Consider the following 24,777-nt stretch of genomic DNA (forward strand, 5'->3'; position numbering starts at 1 on the left):
CAGCAAAAGCATTTGTGTGAGTTTATTGATCACTAGGCAAAACATTAAGAACACCTAGCAGCATTGTAGATTGGTCACGAAAGCCAGAAAAGCAATAAAATGAATCGCTTACCTTTGATGATCTTCGGATATTTGCACTCACGAGACTCCCAGTTACACAATAAATGTTCCTTTTGTTCGATAAAGATTATTTTTATATTCAAAAACCTCCATTTGTTTGGCGCGTTATGTTCAGTATTCCACAGCCTTCGACAGGTCATCAAGGCTTGACGAAAATTCCAAAGAGTATCCGTAAAGTTCTTAGAAACATGTCAAACGTTTTTAATAATCAAACCTCAGGTTGTTTTTAACATCAATAAAAGATAATATCTCAACCGGACTGTAAACTATTCAATACTGGAGAGAAAGAAAATATTGAGCAAACAGTGTCGAGCGCATCAACTAATGGAGGGACATCCGTGTATCCACTGATGCGTTTTTGATAAATCTCGCTCATTTTTCAAAATAAAAGCTTGAAACTATGTCTAAAGACTGTTCACACGCTGAGGAAGCCACAGGAAAATCTGGTTGATATCCCTTTAAATGGAGGATAGGCAGGCAATGGAACAGGGATTTTTCAAAATAGAAGTCACTTCCGGGTTGGATTTTCTCAGGTTTTCGCCTGCAAAATCAGTTCTGTTATACTCACAGACAATATTTTGACAGTTTTGGAAACTTTAGAGTGTTTTCTATCCTACTCTGTCAATTATATGCATATTCTAGCATCTGGACCTGAGAAATAGGCAGCTTACAATGGGAACATTATTTTTCCAAACATAAAAATTCTGCCCCCTACCTTCAAGAGGTTAATGATTTATGTGAAGCTAGCGATGTAGGCTACGCTACGAGACAAACATTTATCGCACCACCACTACAGTAGCCTCCTCCACTGGTGCCAACTGTTGACAGAAAGCGCTAACATTAACAGCAATGCTCGGCCTGGAGGACTGGGTGTTTCATAGAGTTATGACTGTGAAACCCCTCAAACCTTAGTTAAAGCTTGCCAATATGTCTCTTTCTTATGCAAATTAACATTGTATTGTTTTCCTAGAGTTCAGTAACTTTAGCCACAGCAGTAAACGGAAAGAAGAAGCTGTTGCGGCTGTTATTGTTTGTTAGCGCGGTATTCCTTTGTAACTGTCCTCAACTCCGCTCACCACGTCTCTGGATAAAGACAACAGTGCTCTGAGGAACCAATAACCGCATTGCACGCGTGCATGCGTTCGTGTGAGCCTTCCCTGGGGTACCAGAGTTATAATATGGAATTGTGATATCTAGCTGGCAAACATTAGGTTGTGAACTCTTTACTGTAACTAGATCACATGCCAACTGTTGCACAACAGTGAGTGACTAGCAAGGCTCCGGTCTCTCGTTGTTGTGTTCCTTGTAAACAAATACTATGTGACTGGAGACTACCGGCAAGCTTCATTATGAACATTTACGTGACAGGTGAAATGAAAAACGCAATCTTCTTTGTCTCCTAACATATTGCACAGTTGACTGCAGGTATTTACTTGAAAGGTGGCTACAAATATTCACATCTCTAAAATAGTTCCAATGGTATTGATGGTATTGAAAAACCTTCCCGTGGCTATTTCCAGATACCCCAGTATATGGTAAAAATGGTGTGTTGGGTTTTGTTGTAGTGAGAAAGGTCAGCTGTGTACAGCACATGCTCCCCACAGTGTTGAACTAATGAACCGGCCTGCTGTTGCGCTGCTGTCAAAGCCAGAGAACACAACACACTCGACTACACCCACTTAACTTTGTGTATGTACAGTTGAAGTCGGAAGTTTACATACACTTAGGTTGGAGTCATTAAAACTAGTTTTTCAACCACTCCACAAATGTCTTGTTAACAAACTATAGTTTTGGCAAGTCGGTTAGGACATCTACTTTGTATATGACACAAGTCATTTTTCCAATAATTGTTTACAGACAGATTTATTTCACTTATAATTCACTGTATCACAATTCCAGTGGGTCAGAAATGTACATACACTAAGTTGACTGTGCATTTAAACAGCTTGGAAAATTCAAAAAAAAATATGTCATGGCTTTAGAAGCTTCTGATAGGCTAATTGACATAATTTGAGTCAATTGGAGGTGTACCTGTGGATGTATTTCAAGGCCTACCTTCAAACTCTGTGCCTCCATCCCAACCATGAAGCACGGGGGTGGCAGCATCATGTTTTGGCGGTGCTTTGCTGCACGAGGGACTGGTGCACTTCACAAAATAGATGGCATCATGAGGCAGGGAAATTATGTGGATATATTGAAGCAACATCTCAAGACATCAGTCAGGAAGTTAAAGCTTGGTCGCAAATGGGTCTTCCAAATGGACAACGATCCCAAGTATATTTCCAAAGTTGTGGCAAAATGGCTTAAGGACAACAAAGTCAAGGTATTGGAGTGGCCATCACAAGCCAAGACCTCAAATCTATAGAAAATATGTGGGCAGAACTGAAAAAGCCTGTGCGTGCAAGGAGGCCTACAAACCTGACTCAGTTACACCAGCTCTGTCAGGAGGAATGGGCCAAAATTCACCCAACTTATTGTGGGAAGCTTGTGGAAGGCTACCCGAAACGTTTGACCGAATTTAAACAATTTTAAACAAGTTATACAAAGGCAATGCTACCAAATACTAATTGAGTGTATGTATACTTCTGCCCCACTGGGAATGTGATGAAAGAAATAAAAGCTGAAAGATATTGTTCTCTCTACTATTATTCTGACATTTCACATTCTTAAAATAAAGTGGTGATCCTAACTGACCTAAGACAGGGAATTTTCATCAGGGTTAAATGTCAGGAATTGTGAAACTGATTTTAAATGTATTTGGCTAAGGTGTATGTAAACTTCCGACTTCAACTGTATGCATGCTTGCGTACGTGTGAGTGTGTGTAACTTCTCACAAAATTACTTTTCCCTAAGCGTGTCCTTCAATCATATAGATCTTGTTTACTGTTTATGCGGGATACATTTCAGCTTGTTGCAAGAATTATTTTTTTATTTTTCATCCTGAACAATGACTACTAATGGGAGGATTGTGTTTCAGTGGATTTGACACCATACATAAGAGGTGACTGTATTCCTGGTGACTTACACCTGTATTTCTGTCTGCCCCCCCCCCCCCCCCCCCCCCTCAGACCCAGAAGTGCACCCCCAGAATGAGGAGTACTGGGGTCATGTGAACCCTATCGGCCCCCGGGCCTGCTACGACGAGGGCAAACGCGTCGCTGAGACAATGTGCTACGCCTACATGAAGCAGGTATGGGAGACACTCCCACTTCTGAGTATGATCTGTGTGCTATAAGAAATATATGTAGTGCAGAACTACGAGAAGGTAGACTGGCACTGGTAGCTAAGTATAATAGGTTGTGTGTGTAATAGAAGACTAGATCTATGAAAATAGCCTTGTGTAATATTCCATCACTTTGCTGCGAGTGATGAATTGAACTGATATACTTTTCATAACAGTTCCATAACAGTTACTCTCTTTTCCTCGCTCTCTTTTTTTTCTCTGGAAATTGTATCCCTGTTCTAATTGATGTGTTATCCTACGGCTGGTATGACTGTAGTGTTCTAATTGATGTTATCCTACGGCTGGTATGACTGTAGTGTTCTAATTGATGTTATCCTACGGCTGGTATGACTGTAGTGTTCTAATTGATGTGTTATCCTACGGCTGGTATGACTGTAGTGTTCTAATTGATGTTATCCTACGGCTGGTATGACTGTAGTGTTCTAATTGATGTGATATCCTACGTCTGGTATGACTGTAGTGTTCTAATTGATGTGTTATCCTACGGCTGGTATGACTGTAGTGTTCTAATTGATTTGTTATCCTACGACTGGTATGACTGTAGTGTTCTAATTGATGTGTTATCCTACGGCTGGTATGACTGTAGTGTTCTAATTGATGTTATCCTACGTCTGGTATGACTGTAGTGTTCTAATTGATGTGTTATCCTACGGCTGGTATGACTGTAGTGTTCTAATTGATGTGTTATCCTACGGCTGGTATGACTGTAGTGTTCTAATTGATGTGTTATCCTACGGCTGGTATTACTGTAGTGTTCTAATTGATGTGTTATCCTACGGCTGGTATGACTGTAGTGTTCTAATTGATGTGTTATCCTACGGCTGGTATGACTGTAGTGTTCTAATTGATGTTATCCTACGGCTGGTATGACTGTAGTGTTCTAATTGATGTGTTGTCCTACGGCTGGTATGACTGTAGTGTTCTAATTGATGTGTTATCCTACGGCTGGTATGACTGTAGTGTTCTAATTGATGTGTTATCCTACGGCTGGTATGACTGTAGTGTTCTAATTGATGTTATCCTACGGCTGGTATGACTGTAGTGTTCTAATTGATGTTATCCTACGGCTGGTATGACTGTAGTGTTCTAATTGATGTGTTATCCTACGGCTGGTATGACTGTAGTGTTCTAATTGATGTTATCCTACGGCTGGTATGACTGTAGTGTTCTAATTGATGTGATATCCTACGTCTGGTATGACTGTAGTGTTCTAATTGATGTGTTATCCTACGGCTGGTATGACTGTAGTGTTCTAATTGATTTGTTATCCTACGACTGGTATGACTGTAGTGTTCTAATTGATGTGTTATCCTACGGCTGGTATGACTGTAGTGTTCTAATTGATGTTATCCTACGTCTGGTATGACTGTAGTGTTCTAATTGATGTGTTATCCTACGGCTGGTATGACTGTAGTGTTCTAATTGATGTGTTATCCTACGGCTGGTATGACTGTAGTGTTCTAATTGATGTGTTATCCTACGGCTGGTATTACTGTAGTGTTCTAATTGATGTGTTATCCTACGGCTGGTATGACTGTAGTGTTCTAATTGATGTGTTATCCTACGGCTGGTATGACTGTAGTGTTCTAATTGATGTTATCCTACGGCTGGTATGACTGTAGTGTTCTAATTGATGTGTTGTCCTACGGCTGGTATGACTGTAGTGTTCTAATTGATGTGTTATCCTACGGCTGGTATGACTGTAGTGTTCTAATTGATGTGTTATCCTACGGCTGGTATGACTGTAGTGTTCTAATTGATGTGTTATCCTACGGCTGGTATGACTGTAGTGTTCTAATTGATGTGTTATCCTACGGCTGGTATGACTGTAGTGTTCTAATTGATGTGTTATCCTACGGCTGGTATGACTGTAGTGTTCTAATTGATGTGTTATCCTACGGCTGGTATGACTGTAGTGTTCTAATTGATGTGTTATCCTACGGCTGGTATGACTGTAGTGTTCTAATTGATGTGTTATCCTACGGCTGGTATGACTGTAGTGTTCTAATTGATGTGTTATCCTACGGCTGGTATGACTGTAGTGTTCTAATTGATGTGTTATCCTACGGCTGGTATGACTGTAGTGTTCTAATTGATGTGTTATCCTACGGCTGGTATGACTGTAGTGTTCTAATTGATGTGTTATCCTACGGCTGGTATGACTGTAGTGTTCTAATTGATGTGTTATCCTACGGCTGGTATGACTGTAGTGTTCTAATTGATGTGTTATCCTACCGCTGGTATGACTGTAGTGTTCTAATTGATGTGTTATCCTACGGCTGGTATGACTGTAGTGTTCTAATTGATGTGTTATCCTACGGCTGGTATGACTGTAGTGTTCTAATTGATGTGTTATCCTACGGCTGGTATGACTGTAGTGTTCTAATTGATGTGTTATCCTACGGCTGGTATGACTGTAGTGTTCTAATTGATGTGTTATCCTACGGCTGGTATGACTGTAGTGTTCTAATTGATGTGTTATTCTACGGCTGGTATGACTGTAGTGTTCTAATTGATGTTATCCTACGGCTGGTATTACTGTAGTGTTCTAATTGATGTGTTATCCTACGGCTGGTATGACTGTAGTGTTCTAATTGATGTGTTATCCTACGGCTGGTATGACTGTAGTGTTCTAATTGATGTGTTATCCTACGGCTGGTATGACTGTAGTGTTCTAATTGATGTGTTATCCTACGGCTGGTATGACTGTAGAGTTCTAATTGATGTGTTATCCTACGGCTGGTATTACTGTAGTGTTCTAATTGATGTGTTATCCTACGGCCGGTATGACTGTAGTGTTCTAATTGATGTGTTATCCTACGGCCGGTATGACTGTAGTGTTCTAATTGATGTGTTATCCTACGGCCGGTATGACTGTAGTGTTCTAATTGATGTGTTACCTACGGCCGGTATGACTGTAGTGTTCTAATTGATGTGTTATCCTACGGCTGGTATGACTGTAGTGTTCTAATTGATGTGTTATCCTACGGCTGGTATGACTGTAGTGGTCTAATTGATGTGTTATCCTACGGCTGGTATGACTGTAGTGTTCTAATTGATGTTATCCTACGGCTGGTATGACTGTAGTGTTCTAATTGATGTGTTATCCTACGGCTGGTATGACTGTAGTGTTCTAATTGATGTGTTATCCTACGGCTGGTATGACTGTAGTGTTCTAATTGATGTGTTATCCTACGGCTGGTATGACTGTAGTGTTCTAATTGATGTGTTATCCTACGGCTGGTATGACTGTAGTGTTCTAATTGATGTGTTATCCTACGGCTGGTATGACTGTAGTGTTCTAATTGATGTGTTATCCTACGGCTGGTATGACTGTAGTGTTCTAATTGATGTGTTATCCTACGGCTGGTATGACTGTAGTGTTCTAATTGATGTGTTATCCTACGGCTGGTATGACTGTAGTGTTCTAATTGATGTTATCCTACGGCTGGTATGACTGTAGTGTTCTAATTGATGTGTTATCCTACGGCTGGTATGACTGTAGTGTTCTAATTGATGTGTTATCCTACGGCTGGTATGACTGTAGTGTTCTAATTGATGTGTTATCCTACGGCTGGTATGACTGTAGTGTTCTAATTGATGTGTTATCCTACGGCTGGTATGACTGTAGTGTTCTAATTGATGTGTTATCCTACGGCTGGTATGACTGTAGTGTTCTAATTGATGTGTTATCCTACGGCTGGTATGACTGTAGTGTTCTAATTGATGTGTTATCCTACGGCTGGTATGACTGTAGTGTTCTAATTGATGTGTTATCCTACGGCTGGTATGACTGTAGTGTTCTAATTGATGTGTTATTCTACGGCTGGTATGACTGTAGTGTTCTAATTGATGTGTTATCCTACGGCTGGTATGACTGTAGTGTTCTAATTGATGTGTTATCCTACGGCTGGTATGACTGTAGTGTTCTAATTGATGTGTTATCCTACGGCTGGTATTACTGCACAGAGGAGAATATATCAAACCTGTAACACCTCTGTCATTGTGCCTGGGTATGACCCCCCCCACACAAACACGCACGCACATACACATACGTACATATACAAACACACATACTTACATACACACACATGTTCACATGCACGCATGTGGACACACACAAACCTACACTGAACAACTGCTGTCCAGACTTCTACTGTGGTTTCTCATGACATAGAGTGGGCAGTAAACCCAGGTACGTCTAGAGAAGATAACATCCACCCAGGCTATGAAATTGGTATTTCTATGTTTATTACCCAAACTGAAATGTCTGGATATTTGTATGTGCATTTTAATGACCCTTCCGAGCACTCGGCTATGATTGAATTGTGATTGGAGTGTATTATTGTACTGTACATTGAGCTGACAAACTGGCAGAAGGCAATCCTTTTCTGTTATTTCCTTTTCCCCCCAGACAAAGTTCTGTCTTTGTATGACCATTACATTTCTGATTTATATGAGTAGTTTGCTTCACAGGGTATGATTTGATTTGGATGTCCCTGCAGAGCTCAAGTGTGGCATAGAGCACTGTATCTGAAGAGCTGGACAAATCAAATAAGGAGAAAAATATTTATAAAGCCAATCAAATTGATTTATAAAGCCCTTTTTACATCAGCAGATGTCACAAAGTGCTATACAGAAACCCAGCCTGAAACCCCAAACAGAGGGCAATGCAGATGTAGAAGCTGTATTGTTGTAGAAACACTGTAGGAACTATACTGTAGGATGAGAAGGCTGTAATGCCATCGTCGTCCTCTACACTCCTCTGAATGCTTCTGCTCTCTTCCATTTCCTAGTCCTCCCCCTCTTCCTCCTCCCCCTCTTCCTCCTCCCTCTCTGATTGTCAGATCTGTGATTGACAGATCTCTTGGTCTCATCTCTCTGTCTCAACTTTTTGGACCCGTGAGCATCTCAAGCCTGAATCAAAGATAAATCAGAAATGTCTCAAATGTTGCAATAAACAGTAAGGGAATGGAATGATTACACATACTGCTGAAGTATAATATGGGATATGGATTTATCAAAAATCATTTTTAACTTGCAAAAATGTTCAATGTGGAAACAAAGCACTCTCAACTGGCGAGGGAGCGTACGCGTGGAGAGACGTGCCAGTACGTCTTCGCCACAGTGTGGGATTGTGTGAGATGTATGCTGACTGTGGTCAGTTGCTCAGTTCTGTCTTGGTGACTTGACACAAACGCAGTGTTTCCCCTATATGCATTTAGCAGCGGCTCAAACATTTTCAATGTAAACTTACACGACTTAAACCAGATATAAAGTATGTAGAAAAGATAATGGAGTATTTCAAATAGCATATAAGATCACCTTTAAGAAATAACAATCACCAAAATAAAAACTAGACAGTCAAGGAGAATCAAACATTTCCAAAAATGTCATGTTTGATTCTAGACAGATAGATGGATTATTGTCACGCCGAGCTCAATGTTACATTTAAATCTCCCTACCATCATATCTAAGCCAATACATTCGGAAAGTATTCAGACCCCTTGACTTTTTCCATATTTCGTTACATTTACAGCCTTATTCTAAAATGGATTAAATAAAACATTTTCGGCCTCCTGAGTGGCGCAGTGGTCTAACGCACTGCATTGCAGTGCTAGCTGTGCCGCTAGAGATTCTGGGTTCGAGTCCAGGCTCTGTCGCAGTGGTCTAACGCACTGCATTGCAGTGCTAGCTGTGCCACTAGAGATTCTGGGTTCGAGTCCAGACTGCCAATTGTGCAAGTTCTCCCACTTTAAAAAGATGAGAGAGGCCTGTAATTTTCATCATAGGTACACTTCAACTATGACAGACAAAATGAGGGGGAAAAAATCCAGAAAATCACATTGTAGGATTTTTAATGAATTTATTTGCAAATTATGGTGGAAAATAAGTATTTGGTCAATAACAAAAGTGTATCTCAATACTTTGTTATATACCCTTTGTTTGCAATGACAGAGGTCAAACGTTTTCTGTAAGTCTTCACAAGGTTTTCACACACTGTTGCTGGTATTTTGGCCCATTCCTCCATGCAGATCTCCTCTAGAGCAGTGATGTTTTGGGGCTGTTGCTGGGCAACACAGACTTTCAACTCCCTCCAAAGATTTTCTATGGGGTTGAGATCTGGAGCCTGGCTAGGCCACTCCAGTGCATCAACGATGTCTTCCCCACGGTTAACCGTATGTAGATATTTGTTTCAGGATGACTGTGTGATCATGCACTCTGTAGCTCATGTGAGTAAGACCGCTAAATAGTTTAACATTCACAAGGCCACAGGGCCAGACAGATTACCAGGACGTGTACTCAGAGCATACGCTGACCAGCTGGCAAGTGTTTTCTAGACCTCTTTACGAATCATGTGACGAATACAATTGTATTTGATGGCTGAGTTATACGGCCTTCAAAAGTAAATTGCTTAAAGCAATTTTCTTTTACTTTGCTTTCAATGGGAATTTCAAACTCTATGCGTACACACAGTTTCTAGTGGTTTAAGTATTGCATTGCAACCAGGCAAGTAGTCTAGTATTTTGTGCAGATGGGGGTTAAGATGAACACGTTTGTTCATAACAAATAACAGGTTAATAACGAAATGCAATAATTTGCCATAGTGAGAAGAGAGAACATCAGTTTATTTTCTTTGGATTCTAAAATAATTAGAAATGGGCATCTATTTCCTAGGCTATGTTATTTAAGTTCCATCATTGCAGAATCATTTTTCACATGAGGCAACCTATAGGCCTTCAACAAGTTAAGATACCATTCTTCCCATCTGTCGTTTAATTGTACCCACTTCACAGTAGTAAATAGTTACGTTTTTCAAGCATTTTGCTCTAGGCCATCCGATCTGGAGCGCAGTTTATTAACGATAGAACAGATGATTGTAGACTGTTTCTTTCTGTATGTCAGAATACTGTAATTTCACATTTTTCGAGTAGACAATATTTCATTTGTAGACATAATACATATTTTCATAACCTTTGCAGAATAAATTCCTAATATTTTCTGGCATATTCCCAATGTATACTACAACAAATTACCAGACACATGTATCATTTAATTGGGCCTATTAGATTAAAGTATTTATTTCAAGTATTTTTCTCTATAAATAAGATAGGTAGCGTGGTTTATAACAGAGTTGAATTTTACAGGTGAACAGACAGTTGATATTTTGCATTGAAGTGTGCAGGCTACCACTGTAAGTAGACAATGTTTCAGAATTCGTGGGCAGTGTGCAGCATATATGTTTGAGAAAAAGTAAATGTGAAACATTATGCCCTTACAAACGATCAAACCGTCTGTTCACAGGTCCACAGCAATTGTTTTTGTTTTCCAGATGGTTTTTGGTCTGTCAGATAACATAGGCCAACCGCAAATGTCACTGCAAAAGTTTAACATTCTGCCATCAAACCTCCAAAGACATTTGATCAAGTTCGCCATTGCTATTTCTTTTAGAAACTGCCTCGGCCTATTTCCAATGCTTTCAAAGTATATAGCAAATAAGGGTGTGATTGTCATGATAAATGGGGAATGATGTGGAGTTATAATGATTGTTCACACATGCACAGTTTCAGGGCGGATCTGATTTTTAATTGGAAACATGCGTATGTATGGCATGCGACAAGTTTTTATAAATCTCAGTATTTTTGCGCAGTGTTTTTCAGAAATGCGCGCGCAGATATTTATTGGGAAATTTACACAACAGTTATAAATGGGGCCCCAGACCTTTTGACAGAGGCCGAAGTAAAGGTTACAATAGCACTGCCAATGACAGACTTTTGGATGCTAAAACAAAGTCAGCCTACGCATGTGGAGATGTTGTATAATGCACCTTTCAACAGAAAATCACAGTCCGGTGTAAAAACCATGGACATTTAAAATTAAAATAAACACAGTTTTAAGTGAGAAGAGGGCATTGGTCTGAAGCCAAAAAACAATGTGTATGCAGGTTGCTTAGGATTCAAACTTTCTTAAACATAGCATAGACCAGCGTTTCCCAAACTCAGTCCTCAGGACACCAAGGGGTGCACCTATTTTTTTTTTTGCCCTAGCACTACCCAGCTGATTCAAATTTCCAAAGCTTGATGATTAGTTAATTATCTGAATCATTTGTGTAATACAAAACCAAAAACGTTCACCCCTTTGGGACCCCAGGACCGAGTTTGGGAAACGCCTGACATAGACCAACAAAGCTACTGTAAGTCAAAGCAGTGTGCTAAAAACAAACCTTGAAAGAGCATGGATGGAGTAGGCATTGTGGTGCTCGTGAATTTCCTTTCTTTTTTGGCTTCAGACCAATGCCTACTTCTCACTTAAAGTTTTTAGTTTTTGGTAGATAGATGGACGGATGTATTGATAGATGGATAGATGGACCCTCACTCTTCCTCTGCTATTAGCACACCATCCTTTGGACATATTTATGAATATTTCCCCTCTCTCTTTCCCTCCTGATTGACACCAGCCTTTGACAATCTTATTCCATTGATGCTGCTGGCCTTTCGTGTGGGCCAGGTGATATTTCTTTATCTCGTCCCTGCATCCCTCTCCTCATCCCTCTCCTCATCCCTGGCCTCCCATTATGTTGTCTTCCTTCTCGGAGGCAGGTGGAATTTGAATATGCCAAATTACATCTGTCAGCCGGCCCCCTTTTAATTGAAACGCGTTGACATTTTAGACGAGATGAGTATAGGTTGGGAAGAGGCAGGGAGGCATGTTTCTCTACCTCCGTGGACAGAAGGTTATCAGTGATAATATATACCCGTTTAGCAGATGCTTTTATCCAAAGCGACTTACCGCGTGCTTACCCAGGATCCTTGGCGTTGCAAGCGCCATGTTCTACCAACTGAGTGGTAGTGGTAGAGGATGATTGGACAGACGTGTCGCCGAGTGGTCTCTTTTTGGTTATATGGTAGATGGTGGTTAGTTAGACTCTGACCAGACCAGACATTGACCAGGGGTGTGGACTTTTATTGGTTGGACCCCCAGGGTTTCAAAACCTCACTTCTCAGTCACCTCTGTAATTGGCTCTAATAGATAGCATAAGATGAAAGCATTAGTGTCAGGTTGGTGTAATGTAAATATTATGTAATGTGTGATATTACAGGGGAGTATGCGTTAGGCTTGGGCGATATACCGTATACTGATGAAGTATTTTGACCGGTATGATTTTCAATCCCGAAAAAAAATATATACAATGTTGTAGGTGCGTGTTACGCCACTGCTTATACAGTGCCTTCGGAAAGTATTCAGAACCTTGATGTTTTCCACATTTTGTTATGTAACAGCCTTATTCTAAAATGGATTAAATAAAAATATCCTCATGAATCTTTACACAATACACCATAATCACAAAGTGAAAAAAGCTTTTTATAATTTTTTGCAAATGTATTAAAAATAAAAAACTGAAATACCGTATTTATGTAAGTATTCAGACCCTTTGCTATGAGACTCGAAATTGAGCTCAGTGCATCCTGTTGGCATTGATCATCCTTGAGATGTTTCTACAACTTGATTGGAGTCCAATTGATTGGATATGATTTGGAAAGGCACACACCTAAAGGACCTAAAGGACTCTCAGACCATGAGAAAAAAGATTCTCTGATCTGAGGAAACCAAGATTGAACTCTTTGGTCTGAATGCCAAGCGGCACGTCTGGAGGAAACCTGGCACCATCCCTACGGTGAAGCATGGTGGTGGCAGCATCATGCTGTGGGAATGTTTTTCAGCGGCAGGGACTGGGAGACCAGTCAGGATCGAGGGAAAGATGAGCCAATGACAGAGATCCTAGATGAAAACCTGCTCCAGAGCGCTCAGGACCTCAGACTGGGGCAGAGGTTCACCTTCCAACAGGACAACAACCCTAAGCACACAGCCTAAACAATGTAGGAATCGCTTCGGGACTTCTCTGAATGTTCTTGAGTAGTCTGGCCAGAGCCCGTACTTGAAGACAATCGAACATCTTTGGAGAGACCTGAAAATAGCTGTGCAGCAACGCTTCCCATCCAACCTGACAGAGCTTGAGAGGATTTGCAGAGAAGAGTGGGAGAAACTCCCTAAATACAGAAGACTCGAGGCTGAAATCGCTGTTACAGGTGCTTCAACAAAGGGCTGAATAAAGGGTCTGAATACTTATGTAAATGTCATATTTCTGTTATTATGATTTTTTTTTTACAATTTCAAAAATGCTGTTTTTCATTATGGGGTGTTGTGTGTAGATTGATGAGGGGAAAAACGATTTAATCAATTTTAGAATAAGGCTGTATGTGAAAAAGTCATGGTGTCTGAATACTTTACATATAAAATGTGTAAAACAGTATGTAAGCGTTATTAAAGTGACCAGTGTTCAATGACTCTATGTACATTGGGCAAAGCAATTGCTAATGTGCATGGTAGATCACCAGGTGGTAGCCGGCTAGTAACAGTGATTAAGGTTCAGGGCAGGGAACTGGGTGGAGGCTGGCTAGCGGTGACTGTTTCACAGTCTAATGCCCTGGAGGTAGAAGCTGTTTATTAGTCTCTCGGTCCCAGCTTTGATGTACCTGTACTGTCACCTCCTCCTACTTGTCTTCTCCTCCTGTCTCCACTGTCCATCAGACCTTCCAGAATTCCTGGATGGTCTAGCCTCTTCGGTGAGACGCCTGGGAGTCCTACCGGAGAGTTTACCTTCCAAGATTTCTCAGGGATTATCGCCACTGCTGTGTACATCACTCCCCAAGCTGAAACCAAAAATGCTCTCAAACATCTTCATTGGACCCTGAACAAACTAGAGACTACGTACCCGGAGGCAGCGTTAATTGTCTCTGGGGACTTTAACAAAAGTAATTTGAGGACTGTGCTCCTCAATTACTATCAATATATTGACTATCCAACTTGCGGACACTCCACGCTTGACCTCTGCTACATGTCTTTTCTACACAGGTATAAGGCCCTCTTCCGTCCTCCTTTCGACAAACCGGACCACAACTCCATTTTGCTCCTTCCCGGCTACAAACAAATACTCAAGGGATGTTCTGGCGTCTGTACACCGCTGGTCTGACCAATCAGAATCCATGCTTCAATACTGTTATCATCATGTGGACTGGACCGTGTTCCGGGTCGCTCCTGGGGATAACATCAATGAATACGCCGACTCGGTCATCGGATTCATTTAAAAAAAGCATTGTTATGATACCAATGGTGTCTTTCAAAACTTACCCAAATCAAAAACCGTGGATTGATGGCAGCCTTGTCGGGAAGCTGTAGGAGAGAGATGCTGCTTATAAACACAACTTGTCAACTTGCCGTATGTTTAAACAGCACCAATACGACCTACGCATATCGATCAAGGGTGGCGAGACACAAGTATAGCTAGAACAGTTCAATTCAGCAGGTCAGACACAAGGCGTATGTGGTAGAGACTTCCAGCGATCACGGATTACAAAAAGAAAGCCAGTCACGTCACGGACACCAATAACGGCCTACCGGATGAGCTAAACACCTTTTTTCTCACGCTTCAAACATAACGACTCTGAGCTACCGAGGAGAGACTTTGAGGACCACGTGAGCTATGTGCTTACCGGCTCCACAGAGGACATAGGTATCCCCATTATCTTTCCTTACTTATGTAAGTCATTCAAACGTGCCAACCCTCGCAATGCTGCCAGCCAAGACGGTATCCTCAGAGCAGACCACCTAGCTGTTGTGTTTTCTGACACTTTCCATCTCTCTCTAGCTCAAGCCGTTATCAAGATATTTGCTATCATCCCCGTACCCAAGAAAGGGAAAAGAACTGAACTGAATGACTACCAATCTGTATCACTCACTTCCGTCATCATGAAGTGCTTTGAGAGACTAGTCAAAGACCACAACACCACCTCCCTCCCCGACATACTCCACCTTCCAATTTGCCTACTGCCCCAACAGATCCATGGATGACGTAATCACCATTGCGCTGCACACTGCCCTCACCCTCCTGGACAACAGGAATGTAAGGACAGAGAGGTTATTTATTTACCTGGCACCACTCCACCAGAGCCCTCACCTCCTCCCTGTATACTGTCTCGTCAGCAGCTCTACCACTGTTGTGTCGTCAGCAAACTTGATGATTGATTTGGAGACGTGTGTTGCCACGCAGTCATAGGTGAACAGGGAGTATAGGAGTTGGCTGGGCACGCACTCCTGCGGAGCCCCAGTGTTGAGGATCAGCGTGGCGGGGGTGTTGTTGCCTACCCTCACCACTTAGGGTCAGCTTGTCAGGAAGTCCAGGACCTAGTTGCACAGTGAGGGGTTCAGACCCAGGCCCCTGAGCCTAGTGATGAGCTTGGAGGCCACTATGATGTTGAAGGCTGAGCTGAAGTTGATGAACAGCATTCTTACATAGGTATTTCTCTTGTCCAGGTGGGATAGGGCAGTGTTCAGTTCAATGGCTATTACACTGCACACTGGATCTAGGTTGTCAGGTAAGGTAGAGTTGATATGATCCTTAACTAGCCTCTCAAAGCACTTCATGAGGAAGTGAGTTCTACGGGGTGATAGTCATTTAGTTCAGTTACGCTTTCTTGCGTATAGAAACAATGGTGAACATCTTGAAGCAAGTGGTGACAACAGACTGGGATATGGAGAGATTTAATATGTCCAGCTGGTCTGCACATGCTCTGAAGACGTTGCTTGGGATGCCGTCTGGGCCGGCAGCCTTGTGAGGGTTAACACGCTTAAATGACTTACTCATGTCGGCCATGGAGAACGAGAGTGCATAATCCTCGTGAGTGGAGGGGGCCTTGGTCGGCGGCTCAATGTTTTCCTCAAAGCGGGCGACTTAGCTTTTGCGTGGTGGTTAATGACAGATTGTACTCTTATTGTTCTCTTATCGTTGTTCTATTAATGTTCCCTCAGTGTCGTCCCCTTCAGTTCCATTCCTCAGGTGTAAGTGCCGGTACTTTAGGATTGGTGTGTGTTTTGGAGGATGGTATTAAAACACTGCAGTTACCTCAGACCTTATTGCTGTTATTACGGTGACAGGGTTTTGCCAGTGTGTGTACACTGCACCACATCAGAGTGCAGGGTCTAAAAGCTGGGCGGAACAAAACTTGAGCAGAAGTGAAAAGAAAGTATGTTTTGCAATGTCCTGACTCTATTCTCTGTCTCTCTGAGAGAATGAGATTTTCTCTCCTCCCCGCAGAGAAACAGCTTATCTCTCCCTGCGTTGTGATAGGAAACCCAGTGCAGAGTTGCAATGCCAGACAGGTATGATATTCAGAGATACTGGGGAAGGCAGGCTTTTAGGTCTTAGGCCACAGCATGACAGGCACCTACCTCATTATCAGTTTGGTTCTACAAGACAATATTTCCATTTGTTTGGGTACTCTGTGTTCTTTCTTGCCTTTAAATGATCAGTTGCTAGCCCTTTTCCTCTCTAGATGAGTCAAAGGTGATTGTGCGGCACCTTTTAGCTGGATTTGTACACTGTAATTACCCAGAGTAGAGAGAGCAGCTAGCAATCACACATCACAATGGTACAGAGGGGTACACATGGGTAGAGTGGAAGTAGAAGAGTGTCTAAAAATCCAATACAGGAGCAATACAACAAAAAGACAGCAGGAGCAACTACAATTGAAAGTGAATAGTGTCGATTTTATTAGCACATAAAACCCAACTCTACCCAACAATTTTACAAATGCAGGAGGGGGGAAACACTCTATATAACGTGGAATGTATAGCAACGCCCCACCACTGTTGTGCTAAGAAGCTGAGGGATGGAGATATAGAAATGTAACCACTCTAAAATGAATAGACTGCACTATTTATGCCAGCGCTGACTGTCCAAGATATCAAAATTATAGTTTTAACCATGTTTTGTGGCTATACGGTGTTGATTAAAATGTTCTTTGTTTACAGAGTAAAACAAGCTTATATTTTGTGTGACAGTTAAACTAAAACTTAGGCATTTATAAGTTATTTTCTTCAAGAATCAGTGCATACAGTACATAATTAATTTAGAAGTCCAAAAGTTCCTGTAGCAACTGCCAATTGCCCAGCTTTGTAGATTCTTAGCAGTTAGCTCAGGTGAGAGGGAGACTTTTTTTCCACCATGGTGTCTTGACCATCTCCGACTGCCTGAGCACTTTTCCTTTGTATCCGGCTTGAAGAATTGCTGTCTAGCAGTGATCAGCTGCCAACTTGACAGAGCTTGAAGAATCCCCCCCCCCCCCCAAAAAGGAATGTGTGTAAAGCTGAAACTTACACAGAAAGACTCAGAGCTGTAATCGCTGCCAAAGGTGATTCTAACATGTATTGACTCATGTTTTCACTTTGTCATTATGGGGCATTGTGTATAGATGGGTGAAACAATCATGTATTAATCCATTTTGAATTCAGGCTGTAACACAACAAAATGTGGAATGAGTCAACGGTATAACTACTTTCTGAAGGCACTGTATGTACCACAGAAAATAAAGTTTATTTCAATGTCATGCAATAACTTGTTGATGAATTTCCCTATTCCCTTTCCCTCCCAAACTAATGTTTGTAAGTATTGAATTACAATGGTACAAACCGCAACACCCAGATTCTTGGTGGGTTATGGGTTGGCAATCCCCTTCAACAGTATATTCTCATAAACCTCACTACAGGGCTCCAGATATACAAAAGCTTGTCAGGTTTCCCCTGAAGGACGTAAGTCAGTGTTTCCAGAGGAAAGATCCACAACAGGTTTCTGAGCCACCAGGATGTATTTGGTTTCGTTTCATCTATTCATGATTTTAACCATTTATCTACCAGCAAATCACATTCAAGCTACCATTTTTTTTTAAATGACATTTCAGTGCAGAGTTAGCTGAGAGTAGACCCAGAACACAATGGAGAGGCTGTAAACCAACTGTAGAGCCCAAAATATTTGAAATGTCCCCTTCCATCTCTTTCCAGAAGTCTTTATCAATTGGACAGTACCAGATGAGATGTGCAGAAGTATCTTATGCTGCTTACATTTTGGACATTCCCCCGAACAGGCGGGGTCAAAATGACTTCCTACAACAGGTGTAGTTTGTAACTGATGTATAATGTTAAACGGTAGCTCGTACTTCAAGGCCTCATTTTTTTACCCAACTTATTGTATTGTTTTCTTCTCCAGGAAGTCTGCTCAATCGTACTCCTTATTTTGTCTTTGTTTACCATATATATTACCAGCCTTTTAGCATGCCCTACATTTTCAATGTAGCCTGTTATATAAGGTCTTCATGTTTTTATTCATGTTTTGACGCTAAAAATAGAACTCGTAGGTGTCGTAGCTTTGGAGATGAAGAGGGGTGACTATCCTTGTTATAAAGGTGGTGTAACGAGATAGGCTACAGATCATCAATTATATGTGGGTTTTTTGTTGTGTGTGTGTTGTCTGCTTGTATTTGAATGGTTTATATAAAGTGTGTGTGTGTGTGGTGGTGATGACAGTGTGTGTGGATCTCTGGTTTTCTCTATAGATCCCTCTCTTGAATGAGGAGTTATCTCCTTTCCATATAGAATACGTTAAGTGCACAGCTTTAGTTCCTTCTATTCTTCCCATCTAGTCTGTACTATCCAGAAGATATTTTCATACAAGCTTTTGAGGCCAAACACCTGGTTAAGGTCATCAATTCGCTGGAGGCCAAACACCTAGGTAGCCCTTTCCACTCACAGCCCGTCTTTCCGTATACGGGTTGAAAATGGTAGATTTTGTCTTTGATAAGTGCCTTAATTATTGGAACACAGTGACTGTGCAGTAACATGCTGTACAGTACATGACGTCAGAGATCAAGCTCTGTATGTTTTTGTATTTATTTTTTATTTAACCTTTATATAACTAGGCAAGTCAGTTAAGAACAAATTATTATTTACAATCACGGCCTACCCCTGCCAAACCCGGACAACACTGGGCCAACTGTGTACCGCTCTATGGGACTCCCAATGACGGCCTACCCCTGCCAAACCCGGACAACACTGGGCCAACTGTGTACCGCCCTATGGGACTCCCAACCACGGCCGGATGGGATACAGCCTGGTTTTGACTGACAGCTGTTCTGAACTTTAGAACCGCATGTAACAAGAAGTTGCCCACATCCCTCCCGCTAATTGGGCAACTTTTACACATTTTTTGTTGCCTGAGTGAGGGAAATGTTGTAAATTAATGTATGGGCAAATTGTGCACCGCCCTATGGGACTCCCGGTCACAGCCGGTTGTGACACAGCCTGGGATCGAACCCCCGGGCTGTCTGGAAGCCGCAACACTGCGATGCAGTGCCTTAGACCGCTGTGCCACTCGGGAGGCTTTATTATTTAACTAGTCATGTTGGCAATAAAACAAGCTTTCGAATTATGCCCACATGACCCAGATTGCGATTTATAATGCATCGTTTGTGGCTTGCGCAAACAATATCAGTAATTGTGTGATGACGGTAATGCAGGGCTGTGTTCCAAACAAAACGACAGCAGGTGTGCTTGCTCTACTTCCTCAACGACACAGCTAGGAGAGAGAAAAAAAAAAGTACATTTTATAGTTGAAGACTCTTTGAATCATAAATGTGCATTCAGATTACTTAGCACTTTGGAGAGGGGTGTGGCCACTTGGAGAAACCAGTTAAACCTATCTCTGACGACTGAATCTAAACATGACATTTTATGTGCATTTTACATTTACTGTACTTTTCACTACATTTGATGATGACTAAATCTGAAAATACTCCGGATATATGATAAGAACATGATACGAACATGATAAGAATATTATTGGAAAATGTTTTGTTGTCTTTTTTGTCTTTTGTTGCACCTAACCCGAATTTTCCTAGAATATTCTTATGTTCGTATCATGTTCGTATCATGTATCCGGAGTATTTTCAGATTTAGTCATCAAGTGTAGTGAAAAGTACAGTAAATGTAATGTTTGGGTCCAGTCTTGTCAGGTGAACTGTTGTGTCCTCACCTTTAGTCTAGAAAATGTTCCATAATCTCCAAACTGTTCCCTTTTCATTTCTACCATGGTTATGAATATGCCCTCCATATTTCTTCTGTAAGAAACTTTTCAATATATCCCTATCCCTACAGGCCAATTCCCACGAGTGTAAAAGGTTCAATGTATTCATCTTTTTTTAAATTTTATTTTACACAATACAGTTTTCCCATCAAGAGAATAAATGTTCTGTAGCCTTATTATGTATTTAAGTGTTTGTATTATAAACTTAGCAAAATAAGAAACGTCCTCTCACTGTCAACTGCATTTATTTCAGCAAACTTAAAATCTGTAAATGTTTGTATGAACATGAACAAGATTCAACAATTGAGACATAAACTGAACAAGTTCCACAGACATGTGACTAACAGAACTTGAATAATGTGTTCCTGAACAAGGGGGGGGGGGGTCAATTATCAGAAGTAACAGTCAGTATCTGGTGTGGCCACCAGCTGCATTAACTACTGCAGTGCATCTCCTCTGCACCAGATTTGCCAGTTCTTGCACCAAGGCACCTGCAAGTTCCCAGACATTTTTGGGGGAGATGGCCCTAGCCCCCACCCTCTGATCCAACAGGTCCCAGACGTGCTCAATGGAATTGAGATCCGGGCTCTTCGCTGGCCATGGCAGAACACTGACATTCCTGTCTTGAATGAAATCCCTCACAGAACGAGCAGTATGGCTGGTGGCATTGTCATGCTGGAGGGTCATGTCAGGATGAGCCTGTAGGAAAGGTACCACATGAGGGAGGAGGATGTCTTCCCTGTAACACATGATGCTGTGACACAGCGCCCCAGACCATGACGGACCCTCCACCTCCAAATTGATCCCGCTCCAGAGTACAGGCCTCGGTGTAACGCTCATTCCTTCGATGATAAACGCGAATCCGACCATCACCCCTGGTGAGACAAAACCGCGACTCGTCAGTGAAGAGCACTTTTTGCCAGTCCTGTCTGGTCCAGCGACGGTGTTGCCGGTGATGTCTTGTGAAGACCTGTCTTACAACAGGCCTACAAGCCCTCAGTCCAGCCTCTCTCAGCCTATTGGGCACAGTCTGAGCACTGATGGAGGGATTGTGTGTTCCTGGTGTAACTCGGGCAGTTGTTGTTGCCATTCTGTACCTGTCCTGCAGGTGTGATGTTTGGATGTACTGATCCTGTGCAGGTGTTGTTACACGTGATCTGCCACTGTGCGGATGATCAGCTGTCCGTCCTGTCTCCCTGTAGCGCTGTCTTAGGCGTCTCACAGTACGAACATTGCAATTTATTACCCTGGCCACATCTGCAGTCCTCATGCCTCCTTGCAGCATGCCTAAAGCACGTTCACGCAGGGACCATGGGCATCTTTCTTTTAGTGTGTTTCAGAGTCAGTAGAAAGGCCTCTTTAGTGTCCTAAGTTTTCATAACTGTGACCTTAATTACCTATCGTCTGTAAGCTGTTAGTGTCTTAACGACCGTTCCACAGGTGCATGTTCGTTAATTGTTTATGGTTCATTGAACAGGCATGGGAAACAGTGTTTAAATTAAGCCCTTTGCAATGAAGATCTGTGAAGTTATTTGGATTTTTACGAATTATCTTTGAAGGACAGGGTCCTGAAAAAGGGCAGAGTTTGTTTTCCAATAGTGTTATCTATTCTAAGTGTTTTCTCGTGCTATTTTGTATGCCATGTTTGATTGTGTGAATTATGTAAATGTCTTTAGTTTGTGTAAACTGTGAGGAAGAAATAATAAAGCCAAAGTCAGTCGCTCTTTTTCACTATTTATAAAATATGAACATGACCTAAAAATAAAATGACAAAATCCTTCGTAATTGAAAAACGAAATATTGATTGTAGCCTAATGGCAGCCATGAAATAAGCTACAAGTAGACCTAAAAATATTATAAAATGTAATAATTGAACATGAAGTAGCCTAGTCTAGGCCTAGGCTACAAGTTAATTGACGTTGCCATAGACCTAATGTGTTTACCTTTAGGTTATTGGTTGAGCTACAGTGAAATGTGTGAGCTGTTAGATAATAGTAGCCTACTGGTCTAATCAATATATTGAAGCGGCTCCAGTGTAACCTAATAGCTTAAAACTAGATGGGTCTATCGATTGCACATACATGAAAGTGATGTCAATATGTAGCCTAATCTAGCTGTCATATAATTTGGTTACCTCGGTTTTATTTGTTTATAACATTGTAAACTATTTAGGCTATTGATATTCAACTATGACTTTTTCGGCAGTCACAGAGAGACAGATAAACATCTTCATTCTATGTTTAGCGATGAACTTAGACTTAAGATGCTTTTGAGAAACTGGCCCTGATTTAATGTCATGGATACGCTAGAGGCCAAACACCTGGCTAATGTCATGGATACGCTAGAGGCCAAACACCTGGCTAATGTCATGGATACGCTAGAGGCCAAACACCTGGCTAATGTCATGGATACGCTAGAGGCCAAACACCTGGCTAATGTAATGGATACGCTAGAGGCCAAACACCTGGCTAATGTCATGGATACGCTAGAGGCCAAACACCTGGCTAATGTCATGGATACGCTAGAGGCCAAACACCTGGCTAATGTCATGGATACGCTAGAGGCTGAACACCTGGCTAATGTCATGGATACGCTAGAGGCTGAACACCTGGTAAATGTCATGGATTTGCTGGAGTTAAAACACCTGGTTAATGAGAACAGAGGACCTCAGTTGATATCCCACATAGGGCGCTGGTCAGAAGTAATGCGCCTTATATAAGGAATAGGGTTCCATTTCAACCATGCTTAGGATGGGCCAAAAGAGGCCAAACAGAGTTTTTAAAAGCTATCAGATCAATATGTACTCACTCTGAGTGTGACCTGGGTTGTGGGATTGATTGGTTATCACTTAGGTGCAACTGTCTATCCATCAGGTTAGGTCAGGATTTTCCATGCAGGGATAGTATGAGATTGTGGGCCGGGAGTGGCCAGTGCCGGTCCTGAAGAGCTACTGAGTTTTGTTCCTCCCCAACACTAGTGTGTTGGGCTGGAGCAAAGGCACGTACTTCCAGTAGGCCAAACTTTCCAAACCTGTCTGAGAAATCATCCAGCACACAGAACTAACAATTCTTGTGTGTATTTTTGTTTGTGTGAGATTTTTGTAATCGTTTTGTTTGTTTGTCACCTGGTGGACCAAGGAGCTGTGTATGTGTACCAGCGATAAAGCTTGCCCAGTCGATGGGGCTTTGTGTGTAAATGTTGCTAATCCCTCCACACACAGCACCTCCTCAGAATATAATGTGCTCTGCTTCTGCTTACATACATTCATCTGGTGTACAGATCGCAACAAAACATTTTGCGTTATACAGACCGACCCGAGAGGAGAAGAGATCCCGCGAAAACATTATTATTTTCTATTGACTTTAAAAACTGCCAAATGACGCAAGCGTGTTAGAATCAGCTTTTCGAGTAGAATTTAGCATAACTAGCGCAACAGATGGATTGTTGTTTTCTTAATGTAATGATCGGGTTGTGTTTATCCATCTTTGATGTTCTGCGTACAGGTTTAAAAAGGGTACCAATGTTGTGCATGGTGATTTTAAGCCCCCAAAGATATGGATTTGCCCGTGAAACATTTGTCATTTTACTAGTCTGAAGCCTGTAAATCATAGAGCCAGGAGCAACTCAAATCTGACTTTTTTGGTTATGTTGGTTTACTTTATGGTTCCCTCTTCACCTTGTATTAGAAATAACACTAAATGGTAATTACATGCTAATAACTCATGAATTACATAATGTCCTCGACCTATGAGGTTGTTTCATCATTGCGTTAGGGTAGGTCTTTGACACAAACCATAACCCCCTTCTTTTGTCCTGTGCCACGTTAGGATTTGTGTACTTTTCTACTCACCCCTCTATTTCCTCTTCCTGTGTCCACAGGAAGGAGTGGAGGTGAGGGTGGCACGCATCTTTAACACCTTTGGGTCCCGGATGCACATGAACGACGGTCGTGTGGTCAGCAACTTCATACTGCAGGCTCTACAGGGAGAGCCTCTCACCGTACGTCCACTATAATTACCACTCTTACTACAGTTACTACTGTTACTACTACCACTGTTACTACTTCCACTGTTACCACTGTTATTACTACCGCTGTTACTGCTGTAGCCACTGTTACTGCTAACAATGTTACTATTACTATTACCAATGTTACTACTACTTTTGCTACTACAACTGTTACCGCTGTTACTACTGCCACTGTTACTACTACAACTGTTACTACTACCACTGTTACTACTGTTACTACTGTCACTGTTACTACTACCACTGTTACTACTGCCACTGTTACTACTGTTACTACTACCACTGTTACTACTGCCACTGTTACTACTGTTACTACTACCACTGTTACTACTGCCACTGTTACTACTACCACTGTTACTACTACCACTGTTACTACTGCCACTGTTACCACTGTTACTACTACTACCACTGTTACTCT

The 24,777-nt window shown here is 41.7% G+C and overlaps 1 protein-coding gene across 2 annotated transcripts in view; it reads left to right on the forward strand.

Moving 5' to 3' along the window:
* uxs1 (UDP-glucuronate decarboxylase 1) overlaps window positions 1–24,777 on the forward strand; it is a 120,035-nt gene that overhangs the window by 64,511 nt on the left and 30,747 nt on the right. For both annotated transcript variants that reach the window (XM_055877626.1, XM_055877625.1), the window contains 2 exons: window positions 3,189–3,310; window positions 24,216–24,335. In XM_055877626.1, coding sequence (XP_055733601.1) covers window positions 3,189–3,310; window positions 24,216–24,335 — 242 coding nt within the window. The remainder of the gene's footprint in view (window positions 1–3,188; window positions 3,311–24,215; window positions 24,336–24,777) is intronic.

This window comes from Salvelinus fontinalis, chromosome 23 (assembly GCF_029448725.1).
Source record: "Salvelinus fontinalis isolate EN_2023a chromosome 23, ASM2944872v1, whole genome shotgun sequence".
Lineage (NCBI taxonomy): Eukaryota > Metazoa > Chordata > Actinopteri > Salmoniformes > Salmonidae > Salvelinus > Salvelinus fontinalis.